Raw genomic sequence first — 21,936 nt, 5'->3', positions numbered from 1 at the left:
ATGGACGCTAACTGCTTAGCAAAGTTCTGCAACATCAAGATCGCCCTTTGAATACTTTTAGTGCAAGGAATCCAATATCGGATAAGTGCTACGATTCATCGTCGCTGACTGTGTATATAACATCCTTCTTGGACGTCCCCTGTCGTCTTGTTACATACCACCGTCGAGCCATTTCCTTGGATTCCGTCAAAGGCACCCCTTCCAAAGCATCGACCAATGCGTTCATCCTACTGACGACTTTGTCACCGGGGTTTCTGAGCCAGACATGGTAATCACCGTGAGTTCCTCCCCCCTCGATTGACACTGCCAATCTACTGGCCGGATCAGTCTGTGAAGCTTTAGTTGCATACTTCTGGGGATTCGGTGTTGCTGTGAGATGAAACCGTAGCCTCACTAGGTCCCCGACTCGCACTCCCAACCGCAATTGTCTGGAGATAGTAAATGCAAAGCCACTGCAGCTGATGAGATGAGCCTTCTGCGTATCGTCTCCACCAAAGATGGTTCTCGTCATTCCTTGAGACAATATTCGCTGCAAGTTCTCTATTTTTCTCTTCTCGCAAACCTCTTCTGCCAATTTGCGGTTTCGAAGCATAACATCAAAGTAGTAGGCTCGATGGATTGGATCTGGCGAGTTCCGGAGATCATTAAAGGCATGTCGAAGATCCCACGCCCAGCCTCTGATGGCGGAATCAGGAGAGTTGAGAAAATCTTTGAAAGCCTCTGTTCCTCCAATGGCTTCTTTCCAGGCAGCCAAATCTCCAAATCCTTGCCATATTGGAGGCGCGACATTCAGATGCCTGCCAGACCATGCCTTGTTGATACTTTCAGGAAGGTATTCTTCCAAGTGTTTTGCTGTCATTGTTTGAAATACGCAAGCCATCCACATTTCCTGGAAGTTGAGGATGAATTGGTCATCTCGGGACGAGGTGATCTTGTGCACTGCAAGCGTGACAAATTCGGACACCATGTCTTCGGCAGACTCCCAGACATGGTAGTGCAAACTGGGCTGAGCCTGTCTATGCGCAGGATCGTTGTGACTGGATATCCTCTCGTGCAGTTTGAATGCCTGACCCACGTACAGCCAGAAACGCCCTGGATTGCTTCTTCTGTAAAGAATGTGCATATAAACACCCGACTCGTTTGGCTGCTCTCCCATATTACCAATTTGGAGCAACCTGGGAAAGTTCTGCTCAGTATTACTCAACAATGAGGGCAGGGCACCAACCTGTCCAATTCAAACGTCCCAGCCTCGCAGAGTGATTTGACTTTCTGATTGAGATTTCCTTCGAGGACAGCCTTTAGGCTCCTTCCGGAATCAGACTTCAAGAACATACCATAGCGGCCTTCGTATTTACTCATCACCTTGTCTATAATCGTGTCCAAGATGCTCAGTCGGTCAATAGAACCAAGGTTGCTGAGGACGATCGAGATGCCCATGGGTTCCGAGACCACTGTCTCTATATTATTCTGCATGCTCTCGAATTCTGGAGAGAGCGGTTGGTTCGCTGGTTCGTCTTGATCTACATCGTGTAAATCTCCATGTCTTACGCCCGCCACTTTCTTTACCAGACTGCTACCTTTGGTCTTGGCGTTGTGATTCTTCTTTGAAGTTTGCTGCTGTATTGTTTCTCTCTGTCTTTTTAACAGGGAGCGGAGGCTCATATCGAATAGTCTGCGGCGTTGTTCAGCTCTTTCTGCACGGGTCTCAACACCCTCCGGTCTGGTAAGGTTCGACGGAAGTCTCGTTTGCCTGTTCAGATGCCAGTAGAAGAGCTTCACGAGAAACTGGTAGTCCACAATGTCACTGACTTTCTCTGTGTTAGGATCAATGTCGCAGTGCACATCCCAGAACTCGTTTAACAGCCTGACCACTATTGAGTGTCGGACAGTCTCCTCATTCACGCTTTCATTTTCTTCACAGTCAGGTAGAGAGTCGGGGTCGATGTCGATGTCGAACTCATCCGTGAGAAAGGGTATGAGTCGGAGCAGAAGACAGTTGTGGTGTCGAAATTCATCTGTATGTTCTCTCTGGAAGGCTTGAAGAGCTGCACTAGCCACCGGGCTAAGACTCGGAATCAGACCTGCACTGCTCTCACTTTGCAGGTGAGGTGCCATTATGCAGATGAAATCAGGGCCTATGTAAGAAAGCTGACGACGTGCATTTTTCACTCCGATGAGCCGATGTTTTCGTCTAATGTGTTGAAAAGTTTTCTCTATCGACTTGGCTACTACACACGCGGGCAGTGAATGTCGGTCTTCCTGGTAAGCCTCTACAGCTGCCTCAAGTCAACATCGTAATCAGGTAGATGTGTTTGGTCGGATTTGCTAACAGTACGAGCCGTCTGGTAACGGTAAAGCCTGTGGGATACAGAAAAGATAATAATGCAAAGAGAGCATATGTGCCAGTGGAGTTGAAACTATTACCTAGATTGTTCGATCGAGTCTCGTTTCACTCGGATGACAAGGGCATATCATGCCCTTCAAGCCTGCTATCTAGATAGAGAACATGGAGACAGTAAATAAATAACAATCTCATATACAGGTGAAAAAACGCAATAGCGAATATGCCGTGAATTGCCGGACCCGGCATTGATGAAGCTATCCAAGACAGCATATTGCATGTCTCGAAATACCGCTGTGGTCACAACGAGGCGATGAGCGTGGTTTCTGATTTTCTACGCAGACACTACTTGACAGACCGAGCAGACAAACTACGAAATCTTAGCTTGGGCTCGTCGCTTTCGTTATGGCTACTAGGATAATCGACCTGATGTAACCACGTGTACCCGAAGGCCAGATATCGGTATATAGACTTAAAAGTAGCTATAGCTTCTATTTCTCTGGAGCATGATAGGCAGGACACTGCAAACCAGTTTACCGGGCGAGTGAGGTGTGAGTGATAGTGAGTGCATCATTGGTACCAGCTAAGGTATCTATTTGAGCCATTTAATTCTCACATGGGGAATAATCTGATCTTGGTGGCCCTTGCGACTTCAAAGCTATAAATCTTTTTAAAAGTTGTTACGAAGAATAGATTTTACGTGATGTGTGCTCATGGTTAGCTTCTATTTCTTGGTGGGATAATTGGTGATATATATAAACATGATAAGGCCGACCCGTCTCTGGGAGATTATGAATATCTGAGTATCCTGGTTGCCCCAGATCAACTCTCAGTATGTTCAATAAATATTACCCTAATTGGGGATAATATAGAGATCCAAAGCCCATCCAACTTTCGAACAATCCAAATGGAATATGTAACCAGTGCCGGGGCACTGCAGTACACCAACGCCGTCGCTAAAGCACATAACTGAGGTAAAATCCCTAGGCCCATAACCGTGGATCCAGGTGAAAGCCCAAGGGAGGTAAACAAAAAAGAAAGTAGGTCATGATACTATCATACAGTAGATTCGGTCGTAATCAGATGTCAAAAGACTCATGTGTCTTTCGAGAGAAGCCCGCCGACGTCCTGGAGCTCGACATCATCGGATGTCTCCAGAATGGGCGCGTGTATATCCCGCTGGGAGTGATACGGAGGCACGGGGGGATCTACAGTGTCGCTAAAGTGGACACTTGAGCCCCGTGGGCGGCCATTTCTCGTGTTCGATGGGAGCAAGCCCCCGACGTCCTGCAGGAAAGCTCTGCTACCATTGCGATATCGTTGCGAGCCGAAGCTCAGCTCGCGATGACGCGTCGATTCGGCAGAAGAGTTCTGAGACCCTGGCGTTGGGGAGTCGTCCAGTAGCCCGCCGACATCGAAGATGGAGACTTTGCTAGGGGAGGAGAGGACGACATCGTTGGACTTTTTGTGAAGGGTTTTATTGGTCTCAATATACTCATGAGGGCTGATCTTCAGCTCTAAGCTACCGGTCGTAGACGTTATGTCGTCATCTGTTCCCATCGAGTGACGCTGGTTGCCAAACGACCAATTCGGGGTCAGCGTCCCCGTTTGCGCTGTGATGGGATGGTATGGTACGGCCACTGGAGCTGGACGTGGAACTTTGTTGTCTGAGGAGTGAAGGTCAGGAGCCAGTCGCATACCCAGATCTCCCGCAAGATCCGAGTCGCTGCCCCATTGGTGGTAGGTAATGGTGGCACGTCGCGTCGAGCTGTGATCCATACTCTCGCTCACCGAGGCCGAGCCAACAGCCTTCTTGAACTTCGCCTTCTTGACGCCCTTATCTCTGACGAATGAGCCGATGACGACCGCATTGGAGACAGCGGTCGCGGCTAGAATCTCTAGCGACGCGAGAAGCGATCGGTATTGCTGTGACCCGTGATGCCAAATCACAGATGGAACGCGATAGCAGGTGATCCCAACCAATATCAGAGACAAGGCGAAAAGCACTGCGAGGATCACCTTGCGCTTCATGGGCATATGCGTCATTAAGACAATCGGAATGGGATAGGCGACTAGAAGCAGGTCGGTGACGATGTCGCATGCCCCCATCGTGATCAGGTTGGCATAGCCCAAGCGACATTGCGGCCCTGGATCCGGAACGACCTGCCAGTAGTGGTCGAAAGGCTGGCATTCAACGAGAGTCGCAATCAGCACTGCGATTAACGTCGATGCCAGGAAGTAGTAGATGATCTGGAGAAATACTCGGAGCGACCGCTGCCACATCATCCCGGCAACTCGTTTCAGAAATTCGCACACGGTGAATTTGGCAATCCAAATGCTGTTCGCAGAAGCAAATCATCAGTATACCTGCAAGGACAAGAACGGAATCAAAATTCGGGGGCAAGGCATATTACAAAATAGCATAGAATATTCGGGCGGCAAGGACCAGCCTGCTGCCAATTTCTCTCTGGCGTATATCCTCCTCGGTCAGGCCTGCCGTCTTGGTATTGTTCGTGCCGTAGAGCAGTACCACATGCACCAGTGCCATCCGTATCAACAACGGAATGATGCTGGCCATCATCATCTTGTCCTCTGGGAAGAATCGCTCAGTCCGTATATAGCGACCACAGACACGGGTTATAATGAAGGCCAGGGAGAATCCGGTCGCCCACCAGCTCACCAGGAGTGTAGGGTGATCATCCAACCGTGTCCGAATGTCCGGGGGCGTCTCCGAATAGAGCCCTCGTGTGTTCAGCATCGATTGGTATAAATCCATGGCCGCTGAGCCACCTCCGAAGAGGGGCCAGGGATCAACAGACGGCAAAGGCGTTTCTTATGGTGTTCAATCGATGCTAAGATGTCCGAGGAATGTGCAGTGTGAATCGGATAGCTCCAATTGATTTACATCGTTCAGTTTGAGTACCATCGAGGACCACAGTCAATAATGCGCACGTGCACTAACTCTGGGGAAACAGTGTGGGGGAGGCAAACTAAGAGATCGGAGGGGAGAAGACGGAGAATTTCACGCGATGATACCTAAGGGTCGAGCAAGGGTGGGGATTGATAGATGGAGATGAAACGACGGTGGAAATGTACCCCAGAATCAAGGGTCCTTGGAGCAATAAATATGATAGTAATAGTTGTAGCGTACAAAGGTCCCCAGCTATTGTTGATACAAGAAGGAGAACAAAAGGGAACAAAGATGACGAGAGAGCTCGAGAGGAAGCTTCGGATTCACCGCCGTTTTCAAAGCGTCGATCCCGTTGATATATAACTAGGTACCTACCTAGGTAGCAAGGAAGAGATCTTGGAAAGCTACCAATCCGACAAAGAGTCGAGAATGAATATTAAATAAGCCACGCCACGAATCTCAAGGTAAAGTAGCGCGATGAGCGCAGGTGGAGATTAAACAGTCCAGTCAGTCCCTCGTGCCTCATCGCTATGGTACTAGAAAACCTCTCAACGGAAATTGAGAGAACCCAGACTCAATCCAGTTAGCAAATACTACTATCTACCTCTAAGGGCCAGAGATAACCAAGACCCGAAGATAACACTGGGGATTGGGAGGGGAAGACTTGGCCCCTGCTGAGTGGTTACTGGCCATTAGCTAAGAAGCTCGTGTGATAGCCTCCTGATAAGGCAAATGGCAGGGAACTCGCTTAGATAGACTTGTGGAGAGAGAGTCAGATAAGTTCAAGGCTAACAGTACAGGCCAAGATGGGCGCGGCCAAGACGAATAGACGATGGCACGCAGGTGATGGCGCTGAAACGGAACCACCCAACCACCGACCGAGGATGAGATGAGAACTCGACATTGGATCATGACGTGACTGGCTCCCTAGGTATGCTCCCTTTAAATAGTCCTGGTTCTTCTCTTCTACTTGCGTTGGAGGAACACTTGATCCATGGTCTATCCGCAATTGGATGGCGATGGCTCGGGACTCATCCGCGATAAGAGGCTGAGGGATGGTTTAGTTGTGCCAAATATCTACATGCAGACACATGACAATAAACTATGCACGATGCCTAGGTTGATGATAACAAGGCTATTATTATTATTATTTCTCGGGTTGATTGCAGGTTAATCAAGCCAAATTGGCCTAGACTGTCTAATGTGTAGACTAAGCCTGCTTTCGAGGAGATGTTACCCAATGCCATAGTACACCATCCTATGAACTGGCTTCTCAACGATACCACTAACCTCCTCTCCTAGCTCTCTTTAAACGAGCGTTTTAAGTGCAATGTCGCCTTGAAATGGAGTTTCACCGCTTCCACTAATAAATGTAACTTATATCATCCATTATAAACTCAACTGACATCGTGTCAAAGCTTTCCATTGCAGTCCCTTGCTTTGTACCACGATCTTGCCCTTCCCCACGTGGAACGCAGCTGACCGGGCGGATGTTACTCTAAAGTCTGAACTGTACTGTACTTAAGTCGGACAAGAGGAAGGGGAGGTATGGTAGACGCACAAGAAACTTTTGACCAGGATGGGACAGGGGAGAAAATCAACCGTTTCACACCGCAGATTAATATTCCCGATCCATGCTTGTGCTACGCCCAATGCACAGACAGGCAGGCAGACAGGCAGGGTTCGGCCGTGCTTTTACGATTTAGTTTATCTACCTGGTCACACTGTCCATGCTTTGGAGATAAAACAAATGCAATGTGGTACGGAGCGGCCGACCATATTGTACAACCTTTCATGGAATTACTGAGTTCAGAGCAGATTCGTGCTAGATAGCTTTTATATTAATCTCATAATCTATATCTAGTAACCTGAAAATATCGTATTAAAATTGCTTTACCCAGAACAATCAGGCAACAACCTGATTGGCTTGGTTCTCCCTGTTCATCTCGTCCCTGACGGATTTGATTTCTACCCCTTTCAGGAGACCATCCAGCACGGCCCTCAGTTCTCGTAGGAAACGAGTGACCTCTTGCTCTGTTCCTACAGTAATCCGCAGACAGCCCTCACATCCGAGTTCCTTGCCCCGGAACCGGACAACGACACCCCGCTTCTCAGCCATAGCCTCGTACGCTGCCAAGGCCACAACGTTACTGGGCTTTCCGCCCTCACTGGCAGGCTTGTCGAGCATTTCTACGAGAAGGAAGTTGGATTCCTGTCCACCGAGGAAACGACCCACACCTGGGATCTTGGGCAGCTCTCGTAACATTCGTTCGCGCTGAGCGATGATCTGTTCGCGATACTTGCGCATGACGGCCATGTTCTGAGGCGACAGGGCGGCGGTCGCGATCGCACTCGTCGGGCTTGAGATGTTGTAGGGGGCTTTGAGGCTGTTCAGGAGCCGGGCAATTTCCGGGCTAGTAAATGCAACACCAAGTCGGATGCCTGCTAGTCCAAAGGCCTTGCTCAAAGTTTGCATCACGACCAGGTTGGGCCATTCGGTCACCCATTCGGCAAGACTGGAGCCTTCGGGCGCAAAGTCAATATATGCCTCGTCCACAATGACCACCCCGTTCCACGTGGGGTGCTCCAGCACCTTCTGAATGTCTTCCTTCTTGATCAAATTCGCGGTGGGGTTACCAGGCGAGCAGATGTACGCCATTTTGATCGCCGGATCCGCAGACAATGTCTCGTTGATCTTGTCCGGCTGCAGTTGGAAGCCATTGTTGACGTCCAGGGGCACCTTCACAATCTCGACATCGTTGACTTCCGCGCTGACCGCATACATGCCATATGTAGGAGGGCAGGTAAGAATCTTGTCCTTTCCGGGAACACAGAAACATCTCAAAAGGGCGTCAATGGCCTCGTCGGACCCAACACCCACGAACATGTTCTCCGGCCCCAGGTCCTTCTGTGTGTGAATGTGGGTGTTGCGAAACTTGCAAAACAACTTCTTCAATTCGATCTGGTGCCTGCGATCATACAATGTCAGTACAAATGGTTTGCGTTTGCATCCGACCGCGGAAATCGCTGAGCTTACGGGTCTGGGTATCTGTTCAAGCCCAAGAAATCAATCTCGGGCTTCGAGGACACCGACGAATCCCCATTGACCGTGGATTCCTTGAGCGTGCCTTCGGAATTGAGCGCAAGTCCTGGGCCGTAGGCGTTCTCGTTCGCATCGAGTAAGATGTTCGTCCCGTCATCTTTGTAGTCACTGACTCATTAGCACTCGCGACGGACTTTTGCAAGGGATGATTCTGGGGAGACACACTCTCTTGCGCATCGATAAGGCTGCAGCCTTAAAATGTTCGGACGTGCGCACTTTGAAAGATCGAATGACGATCTTGGAGCCATTGTGTTGGTTTGGACGATGATCTAACAAGGAATTTCTCGGAGTTTCAAAAAGTGGTGGGGGGGATAGCGGGGAGACAGAAGATGATAACTCCGGAATCCGGTGTCGGAAATCTGACTCGACTACTTGCACTGAATGATGACTCAATCCGGCCCACTGCTGTATTCTATTCTATACCACTGTGTTTATTGTATGTCAATGATGTGAATGTAGCTGATGACCGAGTATAGTAGTTACATATGTACTTCATGAAGAAAAATCGAAGAACGCCTCGATATGCCTTAGGATTCCAAGAATCGCCAATCCTTACCACCCGTGTATTGATGACACCCAAGATGAATTGCTCATATGAAGAACGGTCTATTCTTGCTTTGAAGGAGTCTCTTCGGCTGAAGCACTAGCTTTCCGGCCCGAAGTTCTGTACTTGCTTTGCTTTTCGCTCAAGTAGCGCCAGGTTCTGCTGATCCCTGAAGTAAACAAACCCTTGATGGTCTGAACGGTACTTGGCCAACGAATGGTCTTCATAATTGACTCCTGTACTTCCTTCTTAAGGTTCTCATCAGCTGCGATTCGTTGCTCGAATGGACCGCCCTGCCTCCGTCGCACCACTTTGGAGTCGCTGTCGCTGCTCTCCTTCATCATTTTGTTGAACTCGACTCGGGGAATTTCGAATCGAGATTGATACTGAAAGTACAACTTCTGCTTGAATGATTCGGGTAACCGCCGTACCATATTGCCCCGTTTCACCGGGTCCATATCCTGTGTAAGACGCACGTTCGCGTTGGGGTCGTCGATCCAATCTTCCTCCGTGCAGCGACTGTCGTTGAACGTGACGTTGGGAAGATTCTCAATGAGAGGTGCATATAGCCGCCGGAAGTGCGCCATTTGGCCCGAGACGATATTCCGCACTTTCAGGGGGTCCTCCGCTGGTAGGGACATACGGAGGTCTCCCATATAGCTGATTCCCGCGATAGTGGTGTACAGCTCGAATTCGCTGAACTCGGCTGGCAATAGCAGCAGTGCTACCCGGACCGCAGACAGGAGGTTAATCTGGTTGGCTAAGCGCACTCTGGGGTGGTCGCGCAGGATCTTCACTGGTTTCTGTAACCGTCCGGCGAGATACAACGTGTCCCATTGACTGAGATCCCGACAAAGGGTATCGAGGTTCACGACACCGTATTTGATCAGCGTGCCATTAACCGTCACGTAAGGATTGAAGTATACGCCTGCGCCAAATCTATCTTGTACCTGGGAAACTAGGTAAGACCCAGTGGACCCCAAGGCGGAGTAATGGTCACGGTGTTGACTCAGGTTCAGTGCGTGCCAATGCTGACTATATGATACTCCAAAGATAAAATCAATCATCTTGCCCTTGCCTTGCTGCATTTTCTGAATCGCAGCCGGGGCCGATGGGTGGCATTGACTGGACCCGGCTGCACTGCCGGACTGAGGGAAGACGCCGGACCCGTAGGCGAAAGCATATCGGATCGGAGCGCGGAACTGCCACAGAATCTGACGCAGGGCCTCTTTGAATTCTTGATTAATGATCATATGCTGATTGACGCCAAAGTCTTTGGATGGTAATTCTGAAAAGGCAGAGATTGAAAGATTTGGATTCTCGTCCCAATCTGCTGGCTCCGAGAGCGAAGAGGAGGTAGAGAACGAAGCTGTAGATTGCGACGGCGTCCAGAGTCCATGGCTGGAAGGATTGGAGCTTCTTTGTAAGGAATCACGGCTACCGGAGGGCAAGAAAGTGTCGATTGAAGAACTCGAACGAGAGTCGTTGGAAAAAGAGCGCAGAGAAGTCCGGGCCCGGGAGCATCGCGGGATTGACGGGTAAAGAGAGCGTAAACGCATGTAAGAACCCGGTTGAGTCTTCACTAAAAGAGTCTGGTGTGAAACAGGGTTAGCATCTTGCTAAGCTGAGAGCAAATCAAGTTATAAACGTGAGAAGCTCTTACGGTCACTTCTTGCATCATCACGAGTCCAATGAAGGAGAATGAAGGGAAACGTGTATAGCAGAGGCAGCAATGGTGTCAAAAAGGAACAGAGATTGAAGTGCAAATCTCAGACAAACATTTTTGATAATAAAGACCAGATTATAATTGAGAGTCTCAATGAAGAATTTGCGCAATAATAAAAAGACGGTACATATGGCCGAGGATCACAAGCAACGATTATTATTTGAGAAACATCAAGTAACTAGCAGCAGACTCAACCTAAATCACGGGGGCGGCACACTGTACGATCTGACGTACTCTCGGCAGCGTTCTCGGCCTGTTCAGCGCTGGCGGCTATGCATTTCCGTGGGGCTCTTGCGGCCTGAGGCATTAAAAGCACCAATGGAGCCTCCTGAAACCAAGGGTAGGGACAAAGTCATGAATTTGAATATCAACCATTTATCCAAGTCTTTGTATGAATTCCGACTGATTCTATACCTGAAGTGGTTATCTAATAGGAAACGTCGGACTTGCATACATACATAAGATCACAAAGAAATGAAGAAAGCTTGGTGACGAAACAGTTCCCAACAAAAATTGAAGTCTCTCTTTCGCCCGTGCGCCATGCTGCCCATAATACGTACAAGTGGACGAAACTTTTCGATGTTTTCTTTTGTTCTTTCTTGGTCCCCTCCTGCAACCACTTGTTGCCGGCGTTATCACGCAACAAGACTCTCCAACCTTGGCTTCCTTATCCGAGGGTATAATAGTAGTTTCAATTCAAGATCACTTCCGGGCGCATCTCATTGAGCGCAACGAATTGTACTGAAAAACGTAGACCCTGGTCCTCTAAGCAGAGCGGAGAGACAGATATAAGCCCGGAGGACTTCAAGTCGACTCTTACGCAACCGACTCATGGAGATGTGAGAGGCGCACAAAAGGTCTTCCGCGAACGATTGTGTCGCTCAAAAAGACATGTGTACTGATGCAGTCCAGCCCGATTAAATTACCCACCGATAACTGGCATAGCGGCCGGCGGTTTCACTCTTTCGGATGATCTTGACGACCTGTCCCCGCCGCAAACCCAAGTACCTCGCGACGGGATCAGAGACCTGGATACGAGGAAGTTGCGACTCCTTCAATCGATACCGCTGGAGCAGATTCTTCTTCTCCTCTGGGCTCAGCAGGACGTGTTTGGGCACCAATTCATGACGGGTGATGTTGACCAATAGATCCTGCTCCTGGAAATGCTCACAGATACGACCGGGAATACCACTCAGTAGGCGCACAGCAGATGGGGAGATTGGCGTTTGAGTGATGAAGACTCCGGTGTGAAAGTTGTTCTCATCKACAAAGTGATTGAAGGCTCGAACTTGCTTGGTACCGACACCGGTGGAATCGGCACAGAACTCAACATAGATAGTACCACAGTCAGGTTGAGGGTCCGGGTTGGCGGGGGTGGGCAAAGGTGTATATTTGGCTTGCATGGCTGCTGTGGGACGAGCGCTGATTTTCATCTTGGTGCGACTGTATGTGTTGAAGAAAGTGCGTTAGATGAGTTGAACAATGACGCCAGAGAAGTCCAGGGTAGTCGCGTACTCAGGGAATCCCACAGGGTCCGCGTATTTCTGTCTAAACTCATCAAGGGGAATTTGAATCTCTTCTTCTGTGACTTCGTACCCCTGCAGAGCAGAACGATCGTGTTAGCGTAACCGCATGACCACGCAGCGCAAACAAATAAAAGTTCCAGAGACACTTACCCGATCTGCCAGCATCTCGAATACCGTCCTCCAGGTTCGCCAAAGTCTGGTCATCTCGCGGTCGGCCTCCGCGGAGCTGGTGTACTCTTCATCCATGGCTGAAAGTTGATGTAACCACGCCTGTCCGCTGGATCAAGAGGGAAATGTGACAAGAAAAAGAAATGCTATCTCGGTGAGAGCGCCGAGAAATTTGTCAGGCGCTGAGGGGGGTTGTATGGAAGAAAATCGGTTGATAAGTAGAAACTTGGATGCTGTTGGTGATCGAAGTTCTCGAAAAATCGGGCGGACCTGCGCTAAGAGCGCCAATGGTAAGCGCCGCCAACCAGAAGAGAATCAGACGCCAGTAAAGGCCAGGCTTACCATAGAAGAGCTAGGGAAAAAAAAGAGAGTGAGCCAGGGAAAGAAGAGAGGCACGAGTTCTCGGTCCCCTTCCCCAACTTTCCGCCTACCTGGCAATTATCAATTATTTTTGTGTATCTCGCTCGTGTTATTACCCTCCTTTCTTCCCACTCCCCTTGAGCTGCATCTTTGCGATTGATCCAGACGATCAATCGGCTCACTTTTGAGTTTCTCCTCACTCATCTTTTCCTCTTAATCCACCCCCTCTTCTTCAATTCTCAAAAGTCATGTCTGCCGCCGACAATGCCGCTCCTGCCACGGAGCAGAAAGCCAGGCCAACCAAGCCCAACGAGGAGGCTTTCAAGGCCGATCTCGCTCAGGCTGAAAAAGAGCATGCTGCTGTCCAGGAGAAATTGGTATGTGAGATCTTCGTTAATTGATAACGTCCATTGCTCTATTACTTTGTTCTGTTTGATGCTCCGCACAATGCGCCTCTTTTTATTTCTTTCTTACCTCTACCCCTCCTTCTGTGGAAAACCACCCTCACACTTGTATCATTTCCGCTTCTGCTTTGATGATATGCGTATACGACCAGTCGCATAATTGTATAGCATATATAGAGATACTGACTGTGCGCAGAACCAAATCAAGGCCAAGATCGAGAGCGCCAAGCCTAACAACCAGGACTCGCCCGCAGCCAAGAGACAACAGGAACTTCGTGCTGAGCTCTCCTCCATTCGTCAAAAGCAGCAGGGATTCAAGGCCTCAAGAACGAGCACCCAGGAGAAGATCAATGCTCTGGAGTCGACCCTCAAGGCCCGTATTACCGAACAGAACAACTCCCGCACTCGCATGCCATTCAAGAATGTTGAGGATATTGACCGGGAAATCGCCCGTCTCGAGAAGCAAGTCGACTCTGGTACTCTCCGCTTGGTGGACGAGCGCAAGGCTCTGTCCGACATCTCAACTCTTCGTAAGCAGCGCAAGAACTTTGCCGGCTTGGACGAGGCGCAGAAGGTCATCAACGACCTGAAGGCGCAGATTGCTACCCTCAAGAAGACTCTCGACAACCCCGAAGCCAAGGCTCTGAGCGACAAGTACACCGAGATCCAGAAGGAGCTCGATGCCATCAAGGCCGAGCAGGACAGTGCTTTCAAGAACCTGAACGCCCTGAGAGATGAGCGTACTAAGCTGCACGCTGAGCAGCAGAAGAAGTGGACTGCCATCCGCGAGATCAAGGACAACTACTACAAGGCCCGCAAGGCGTACAAGGAGTATGAGGACGAGGCATGGAGGATCCGCCGGGAGAAGCAAAAGGCCCAGCGCGAGGCCTTTGAGCGCGAAAAGAAGAAGAAGATCGCTGACAAGAAGCTTGAAGAGGCTTCCCGTCCCGCTTACACCGACGAGATTCTCATCGCGCAGGGTCTTATCCGCCACTTCAACCCGTCCTACGACTTCTCCACCCTTGGTCTCGATGACAAGAAGGATCAGTCTTCTGCTTTCCGTGCTCAAGTCGGGCGTACCGTTGACGACTCCAACCTCAAGGGCATGAAGGTCCTGAAGAAGGAGGACCGCGAGGAAGACTACTTCGTCGGCACCGGCGGCAAGAAGGGCAAGAAGGGTAAGAAGGGCACCGCCAATGGCAGCCCTGCCCCCGGAACTCCTGCCGAGCCCACCAAGTTCAACCTCAACGTCGGTGTCATCGAGGACTTTGCCAAGGTCAAGATCGATCCTCCTATGAATCAGTCCGATGTTCCTGCTGTTGTCGAGAAGCTTGCCGCCAAGGTCACCGAGTGGAAGAAGAACCAGGCCGCTAAGACTGAGGAGGTGAGTTAACTAGATTTAATGCAGATATTTACAGGCGATGTCGATGTGCTGACTGATTTGTGTAGAACATCAAGAAGGCTCAGGAGGAGATCAAGCGTCTGGAGGAGGAAGAGGCCAACTCTGACAGCCAGCGTGCTACCGACCATGCCAAGAAGGTCGCTATTGAGAACAGCGGTGTCAATGGTAAAGTCTCCGCCGAAGCTGAGCTGAAGCAGGAGAACGATGCCACCGCGGATGTCTCCGAAGAGCTCCAGAAGGCTTCGATTGAGGACACGGCATGAAGAGAAACACGAACGATATAGACTCTGTCTATGCCCATCGCATGCACTTTCCATTGCATCAGCGGGTGCTTTTTGGCATTCTAGATCTGCAAGAGCTTCCCCGAAGTTTGCATTCTCATTTTCTGCGATTTCTCCCGAGCATTTGCTAACCTGAGCCTTTTTCCGAGCTCTTTTCTCCTTTTCCACATGAACATGTCAGTGGTCATGGCTGACTCCGAATTTCCTTTTCTTGTTTTGTCTTTATATATCTTTGTGATACAGCCTTCTTCTGGAGGCGGCTGGACATTTCCCCTCGTGACTTATATTCTCTCGTGTAATTTCAGGTTTCATTTCCGTTCTGCTCCCTGTCCCGACGTGTGCCGTCGCATGCAACCCCTTGCCTCCTCTCCGATTCATGTGGTCTTCAAAAGTGTTTGCAGAGAAGGCAAAAAGATTGGTTTAGCGAGTTCATTTCAGCCTGTAAGTAACGACATGAGCGACTGGAAATACTATTTAGGAGATGCATTGCCTGCCTGGTGCTTCAAGTATATTATCGTAACATCATAACATCATGAGCCGAGATGCTGTTCTTCACCACCAAACACCTCTGCCAGGAAACCCACAATTGTATCAAACTGGCTCGCATCTAAGAGCCAATTCTCACCTTGCTGCGAACCAGGACGAGGATCCCGAACCACCTTGACAAACCCCAAGCGATTTAATGTCTCGTAGGCCGTCAAACCCGTTCGAGTATCCACGCATGCATCATCCTCAACGTAGCTCAGAAGAACCGGAGTCTTCAGCAACGCCTCCCCAGCCTCAGAATCCACCTCCACCCCGTCCACTCCTGACGAACCCTCTGACCCTCCCATCCTCGCCTCATCTTCAGCAAGCCAGCCCCGGCCCCGGCCACCTAATCCCTCGATCCCCTCCGCGAAAGGAACCCACCCGCTCATACCCACAAACCCACCTAATCGTCTCCGCGCAGTGAGTAACGTAGCAATCGCAACAGCCATCCCCTGCCCGAACCCACCCAGTACCACGCGGCGACTGTCCCCGCCCAACCGGCCGACTTCCTCCTCTACTATTTGCAGGATGTACTCTACGCAGGCTTCTAGGTTTTGGTCTTTGTTTTCGTTTTCATCGTCGTTTTTGGCTTCTGCGGAGGGCTGTGCTTGTGCTTGTGTTTGTTGAGGAGAACCTGCGTCTGCGTCCGCATTTACGTCTGCATCTGAGCTTGTAGTTGCCTCAATGTCGACGTCGACGTTGATCCAGTTCCCCTTGCTTGCATAGCAGGTATCTATCTGGCGGGGCTGAGCGGAGGGAAAGACCCAGCGGCAGGAGGGGAAGTGCTCGAAGATAGTTTTTGATTTTGATTTTCCTGTTGCTGTTGGTGTTGAGGCGGCCAGCGCGGCGGCTAGCTCGGCGCCTGTGCTGTTTGTGTCGTGCAGGAGGATGATGGTGGAGGTGTGGGAGGGGCTGGAGGGGAAGTAGACATGGCGGGGTGGGAACAGTTGGGTCACCATTTTGGAGGCATCACTGGGATAGGGAGAGAGATTGAGAGGGAAGAGAGGAAGGGGGTAACTGGGTGTAGTCTAGCTGTTATATACCTGCGTGATTATGTCTAAGACTGGGATCTAAGAGTGGGATCGTCATGTCGGGTACCTGCTTCGAGGCGCGTAGCGTCACTTGGACCATTGTGCCCAAGTAATAAATGGGAAGAGAGTCATTGGAAAACCCGTTTTTGTCGTTATTGTGTTTCAACTCTTTCGAGTGGTTTCTCTTCCCTTGCATATGCTATAGAACTTAATATTATATATTATGGACGGGGTGACGGTGAGGTAGTTCGGCTTTGTTGTTCCCCTCATGAGCAGTCATGCCGGCGGTAAGAAAGAAGCAAAAAGGACACCCTGAACAGCAGCATAGGAAATCATATAGGTGACTGCCATGCTTGCATACGAACGCTGCTTCTGACTCCCAACCTCCTTCTTGTCCAGGCGGACCGAGGAGTACTCCTTCATGAGAAGATCCGCGACCCAGAAATACCACACTGGATAACCCGAAGCCATGCGCGTAATGATCTGAACATGATGTTTTGCGAGTGTCAGGATGGCCAGGATGAGCTGGGGAGCAGCCAGGCTACGCAACAGGCGGCCTGCTCCTGTTAGTCTGCCTGATTCGACGTTAAGAGTCCAAAGGGCAGAATACGTCATGATCGCTAGCATTGGACTGGCTAAGGCGAACAGGGGGATATTGGACACAGTCCAATACCGAAGAAACCCATTGTTCCTATGGCATTAGTTAGCGGCGTAACGAATACCAACTAGACACGTACCAATAATGGTCCTGGACGAAGCTGTAGATAGATGGAAGTGTCCTACGACACCATATCCTTGGTTCTTCATCGTGCGTATATGGGTAATTGATGCAGAAATCCCGGTAAGCAATGTATTGCGGTATTACAAAACCAAGACCCGTGCAGACACCGGCTATGCCAACGGCGAGTAGCCGGCGAGATTTTGCAAAGGTGACACCGCTGGTCATGGAATACAGCAGTCTGATTGCTTCGTCGAGGAACAGCAGGCCGTTGAGAATCCCATTGCTGCGAACAGTCGTAGCTAACCCGCACAGGATACCCGCTAGTGGTATGAGAGCATCTTTGAGACCCGTGGAAGCCCCTGATAGACTGAAGCTCTGAACGAAGAGAAAGTAGCCTGTGAAGCTCAGGAAAGCATAAGTACTCTCCCCGAACGGAGCTGAAAGAAACAGTCCAGCAGGCGAGAATGTATGTAAACACGCTGCGATGAATGCGAGCATGCGGCCCTGCCTTCCAGAAAATAAGGCGCATCCTAGACAGTAGAGGACTAGCACCGACACGCCATGAGCTGCATGAGCTATGATAATACCAGCGATATGCTCCCTAAATGCGCAGTCTACAGCACCTGTCTGTTGGAGAGCTACGTAACTATTAGTCGGTCTCTGTGCAGCAATTTCAAAGGCGCTCTCACCATTAGCAAAGAAATTGATGAGGCTGGTGAAGCCATAACCGAATGCCCATTCCTGCTCGAAAATATAACCCCGGCTTGACACCTCGGTGAAATATATAGCGTCCCATCTGGTCAGCTTGGTGGAAACCAGGTGCAAGAATGCTATAAAGGGTCCGCCGCCGTCTGCATTGGTTGCATTACGGTTCAACCGAAGCGTGGTCGAGGTGTCGTAGCCAGGGCCAGGACTGAAGACAGCCAGGAGAAGTAGAAGAGTTTTCCAGAACACAAAGACAGCCAGTAGTGATTTATAGGGGCGATCTGGAGAAATTCGGAATGAGCACGACATATTGTGACAACATCCAGCTTGGAGAAGAAGACGCGTTGATGGATGGGCGCGACCGAGGTGCTGTCCCGTAGATAATCTTAAGTCCACCGCAGTACGACAAATTGCGATAACCCTATTCTACAGCATGCTGCCCGTTATCTATAACTTCAACCACAACTTTATATGGAAATTGAACGCAATTGCATCTTCTTGTCTCTTGTATTTTTGCGCTCGTTCAGCTCTGTTGTATGCTTATATACTCCCCAGCTGAAAATTCGCCTCAGGCCATGTAATCCTCAACAAGTCATAACGGCCGCAGAACCCGCTGGCCTACTCCCCAACACCGGCCGCCTCTCTGGATCAGAAGCCACAAGACGATTTTCCCGCCTCAAAGCAAACCACAACAAGATCCCCTGTCCGAGAGAAAAGATGGCCTCATCAACAGCCACAATCAACCTCTTTTTCTTTATTTAGCACCGCCTTATTGGTTCGGCACACCATGCCTGTTACGCGATCGGTCACATGTGCTAGTGAAATGAATGCTGAGAAGACTACAACGAAACACGCTTCAAAGCAACAGAATGACTTGCATTCTATCAGCAACACTACCACGAAAACAAATGCCAAAGATCCATCTCCAGCGGAAAGGCCGCCTCAGAGCCGCAGATTGCTAGAATGGATATCGCTCAAAGATCCACCAAATGGTGTCATCCCAAATAGCGATGAACTCTTTGGCACGCTCCAAGAGATACACAAACTCAAAGAATGCATTGTTATCGCCCGAGGCCGTCCACGTGAACTAAGCGAGATTGAGTGGTTGATTATCGGTAAGCAGCATTAACCTTTCGATGTAAGAAGATGCTATACCGTCTTCTAAATAGCCAATAATTAACCAACTACTAGAGTGGAGAAGCAGCAGAGACAGGGAAGAGTTTCTTACCTCAGCGCTTTTCCTCAGATTGAATGAAGCCCTTGCACATCGCTCGTGGAGCCAAGAAGTTGCCTGGCCGATCTGTGATACTGGGAAGATCATACGCGCAAACCCGCTTTTCCCCCCACAGAGGCTTTATGAGGTCCTGACAATCTATTTCCCTGCAGACTTAGATCGGGAAGCTATCTTCTCTATTGAAATGTTTAGAGGGCTACCCTGCTGGCACATTGATGATGAAGACCCAGCTGAATATCCCTCAGCGGCGCTCAAGTCCCAGAGTCCTGCATGGATAGAGGGGACTTGTGAGTATCAGAGGCAAACTGCAAGGAGGTTAGCTTATTTCATTGAGTTCGCTAACGAGGAAGGAGAACGAATCTATAAAGAAAAGGTGAGGTATAATCCACGCGGAAGGCCACCTTGGGACGTCATGGTGAATTTCTTTGACGAGCTGAAAGATCTTGGGATGATCGGGTACCAATCGCTGCATGTTGAATTCGTGGAGGTTGTTCACTATGTACCGGAGAACTACGTACCAGAGCCTCCCCGCCCTATATCTCCTGAAGCGATGAAGCGTTTAGATGGTTTGCCAGCCTACGACTCAGATGTATCATTATAAAAGGAAAGCAATGGCAGAGCAGGTTGCACAGGGTGGCACCAATGGTCGTTCAAAAGTGCTAAGGAACAATAGATAGACTCTTAAATAGACTCATTTCCAGTCAATCTACTAGTAGGAGGTCTTCGCAAGATGTTATAAGTCATTGTCAACCTCCAATCTTGCGGTCAGAATAGCATCCCGATACAAAGCCATACGCGCACTCCGGGGATGGAGCCTCGATCTGTCGAGTAGGCAAGAACCACCTGACATCCTGCTGCTAAAGTCACCGTCGGCTAGAGCTTCATTCACCAGTACGACATGCTTTGCTAAATCCCCATCGGGCTCCTAACCCAACGCTTGTGCTAGTTGTGCTCAGGGCTAATGATCCAGTCTAAGCTCGTTGTGGGGAAGTTTGCCGATTGGAGATCGCCCCGCCCGGCCCGGGGCTTACCCTAAACTCAATTCAGGATCGGCGGACTTGATCCCTTATTTGCTTCTCATCGACCAACCCTTTCCTTCTTGCTAAGAGATCAAAAAAGGGTCTCCTGCAGCCCGGGTACACCGGCAATTTCCCTCGAGCTACAAAGCCTTGAGAAGCTGTGGCGGAGGACCCCGTATCTGTTCGAAGCCATCTTACGCCACATTGCTAATAGAGGCAGCCCATGCAAAAATGCATGGGCTCCGCCTTCATTCTTTTTCATAATGCCCCTGAAGGCTTGAAGCAGATTGAGCTTCCCCAAAGCACATGGCCTCCCATTTTGCCATGGGTCATAGAAGAATCATGTTTCATCGAACATACTATGGATCACGCCCAGCGATGATGGATGTATGCCAGACAGCTTTCTCTTTTGCCTACAGCTGGAGAGAGATACACATTATTCTGGCCCGGTGGAAGATACGCCGCATGGGAGTGGGGAGTAGCCAAGAACCATAACTACAGTCTACATACCGATCCAAGACACCAGCCTCGTCTTGCCGGGCGGTCCTATGCTGACCTTCACCGTAGAAGAAGGAGAGCAGCCATTGCATGTTCCCAATAGGTGGCCGGTGAAGGTTATATCTCGAGCGTAAGGACAGCCGTGCTTCCCAAGTTGACTACCCGCTGATCTCGGGTCCAGAGAAGAAGCCGCCCCAATTTTAATCGCAATGATTGAATGTGCATCAACCGCTCCCTTACACAAATGGGTGGTGTTCGTGGGAATTCATATTACCTACCATCCTGGTCCTTCTGGCGAGACCAGGCCGATCACTTTTCATGGTCGACTCCTGAAGTATCCTTCCAGTTACAAGTGGTGTGGTCATTGGGCAGAGTACACAGTTGATGGCTGTGAATGGGGATATGGGACGATCCTGATATACAGATCTCGCCCGACGACCACGAGGATACGAGGATTTCGCAACTCTCCATCCTGGAGAGACATGGTCCACGTTCGTAGACCACGAGTCGCCTGAAGATATGCAGGTTGGCGATTTATTTAGAGCTCAATTGACGGAGACGAAGATCGACTGGTGTGACTGGAGAACTCGGGAAGACCACCTGTCTACCAAAGTAACAGTGCCCTGTTGGATGGCCGACTATTGATTGTGGTACCGGCGTCAGAGCCTGTTGATATCCAAATCATTTAGACTCAATATGGTTGGAGATCATTCACATACGCTGCTTGGCAACATCTAAGACTGTTTAATACAAGTCAAATACGACGATCAGTGCGTGGCGGCTTATTTGGTTGATACACCTATATTCCACATCTCTTTCTCGAAGGCCTTGCTATTTAGAACACTGGACCAGGTACTTTGCTGGTAGTGTCACCGCACGTTTTCCCGCGATCTTACTCATCCTGGATATTAATTGATGAGATGAATAGACGCAGTTGTGGTCAGGGTTGGATGGCAGCACGGAGGCTCAAAGGCATGGAAGCTTGGCCTTGTATCTTAACCAGGATTCAGGTAGTATCTGGGGCTCCCCGATGGGGATCTGGATGAGAAACTCGAGTCTCATGAATGCATTTATCAACCAGTCGGTTCGTCAAAAATCTAGAGAATGATCTACATTGAAGACTGAAAATTCAAGTATTTGTGCTGAGAGGTTCGCAATGAATGTCGCTGCACATCTATAGAACTACGAGTGTGATGCTCATTCATTATGAGGCTATTCAAGAAATGGTGGAGTGAGGCTGTCAAGGAGCGCCAGCACGGGGCGGTCATATAAACAGTGAGTAAGCCATTCAATGCCTAAGGCAGATAAACATATGACTTGCAGCCTCGCTAATGATAAAGGATTAAGAAGTCCATTTTCTTAGTACTCAGTAACTAGAAATCATCGAAGATACAAACTGACTTGCCGACAGCAATGTCCAGCGCGAGGAGGGGT

At 49.7% G+C, this 21,936-nt stretch overlaps 9 protein-coding genes across 9 annotated transcripts; 2 read left to right on the top strand and 7 right to left on the bottom strand.

Annotated features, from left to right (window-relative positions):
• Window positions 1–88: 88 nt before the first annotated feature.
• Window positions 89–2,115, bottom strand: Asppvi_002450 (uncharacterized protein; the record flags this gene model as incomplete). Its single annotated transcript, XM_043298437.1, has 2 exons — window positions 89–1,175; window positions 1,226–2,115. 2 exons carry the CDS (start codon window positions 2,113–2,115, stop codon window positions 89–91), a joined length of 1,977 nt encoding a protein of 658 aa, XP_043154372.1.
• Window positions 2,116–3,436: 1,321 nt separating this feature from the next.
• Window positions 3,437–5,117, bottom strand: Asppvi_002449 (putative integral membrane protein Pth11-like; the record flags this gene model as incomplete). Its single annotated transcript, XM_043298436.1, has 2 exons — window positions 3,437–4,679; window positions 4,756–5,117. 2 exons carry the CDS (start codon window positions 5,115–5,117, stop codon window positions 3,437–3,439), a joined length of 1,605 nt encoding a protein of 534 aa, XP_043154371.1.
• A 2,041-nt stretch (window positions 5,118–7,158) lies between these two features.
• On the bottom strand, window positions 7,159–8,603 carry Asppvi_002448 (histidinol-phosphate transaminase; the record flags this gene model as incomplete). Its single annotated transcript, XM_043298435.1, has 3 exons — window positions 7,159–8,221; window positions 8,290–8,463; window positions 8,521–8,603. 3 exons carry the CDS (start codon window positions 8,601–8,603, stop codon window positions 7,159–7,161), a joined length of 1,320 nt encoding a protein of 439 aa, XP_043154370.1.
• Window positions 8,604–8,961: 358 nt separating this feature from the next.
• Window positions 8,962–10,577, bottom strand: Asppvi_002447 (phosphatidate cytidylyltransferase; the record flags this gene model as incomplete). The annotated part of the gene is made up of 2 exons (XM_043298434.1): window positions 8,962–10,491; window positions 10,563–10,577. 2 exons carry the CDS (start codon window positions 10,575–10,577, stop codon window positions 8,962–8,964), a joined length of 1,545 nt encoding a protein of 514 aa, XP_043154369.1.
• Window positions 10,578–11,542: 965 nt separating this feature from the next.
• On the bottom strand, window positions 11,543–12,397 carry Asppvi_002446 (DNA-directed RNA polymerase core subunit RPB5; the record flags this gene model as incomplete). Its single annotated transcript, XM_043298433.1, has 3 exons — window positions 11,543–12,068; window positions 12,141–12,223; window positions 12,302–12,397. The coding sequence occupies 3 exons, from the start codon at window positions 12,395–12,397 to the stop codon at window positions 11,543–11,545; spliced, it is 705 nt and encodes a 234-aa protein (XP_043154368.1).
• Window positions 12,398–12,927: 530 nt separating this feature from the next.
• On the top strand, window positions 12,928–14,748 carry bfr1 (putative nuclear segregation protein (Bfr1); the record flags this gene model as incomplete). Its single annotated transcript, XM_043298432.1, has 3 exons — window positions 12,928–13,056; window positions 13,280–14,467; window positions 14,533–14,748. 3 exons carry the CDS (start codon window positions 12,928–12,930, stop codon window positions 14,746–14,748), a joined length of 1,533 nt encoding a protein of 510 aa, XP_043154367.1.
• A 548-nt stretch (window positions 14,749–15,296) lies between these two features.
• Window positions 15,297–16,253, bottom strand: Asppvi_002444 (uncharacterized protein; the record flags this gene model as incomplete). The annotated part of the gene is made up of 1 exon (XM_043298431.1): window positions 15,297–16,253. The coding sequence occupies one exon, from the start codon at window positions 16,251–16,253 to the stop codon at window positions 15,297–15,299; it is 957 nt and encodes a 318-aa protein (XP_043154366.1).
• A 348-nt stretch (window positions 16,254–16,601) lies between these two features.
• Window positions 16,602–18,060, bottom strand: Asppvi_002443 (DUF409 domain protein; the record flags this gene model as incomplete). The annotated part of the gene is made up of 3 exons (XM_043298430.1): window positions 16,602–17,016; window positions 17,063–17,684; window positions 17,736–18,060. 3 exons carry the CDS (start codon window positions 18,058–18,060, stop codon window positions 16,602–16,604), a joined length of 1,362 nt encoding a protein of 453 aa, XP_043154365.1.
• Window positions 18,061–18,538: 478 nt separating this feature from the next.
• Asppvi_002442 (uncharacterized protein) lies at window positions 18,539–19,586 on the top strand (the record flags this gene model as incomplete). The annotated part of the gene is made up of 2 exons (XM_043298429.1): window positions 18,539–18,866; window positions 18,943–19,586. 2 exons carry the CDS (start codon window positions 18,539–18,541, stop codon window positions 19,584–19,586), a joined length of 972 nt encoding a protein of 323 aa, XP_043154364.1.
• Between the last annotated feature and the right edge of the window lie 2,350 nt (window positions 19,587–21,936).

This window comes from Aspergillus pseudoviridinutans (genome assembly GCF_018340605.1).
Source record: "Aspergillus pseudoviridinutans IFM 55266 DNA, scaffold_2, whole genome shotgun sequence".
Taxonomy (NCBI): Eukaryota; Fungi; Ascomycota; class Eurotiomycetes; order Eurotiales; family Aspergillaceae; genus Aspergillus; species Aspergillus pseudoviridinutans.
This window is presented reverse-complemented; position numbering and strand designations above follow the sequence as displayed.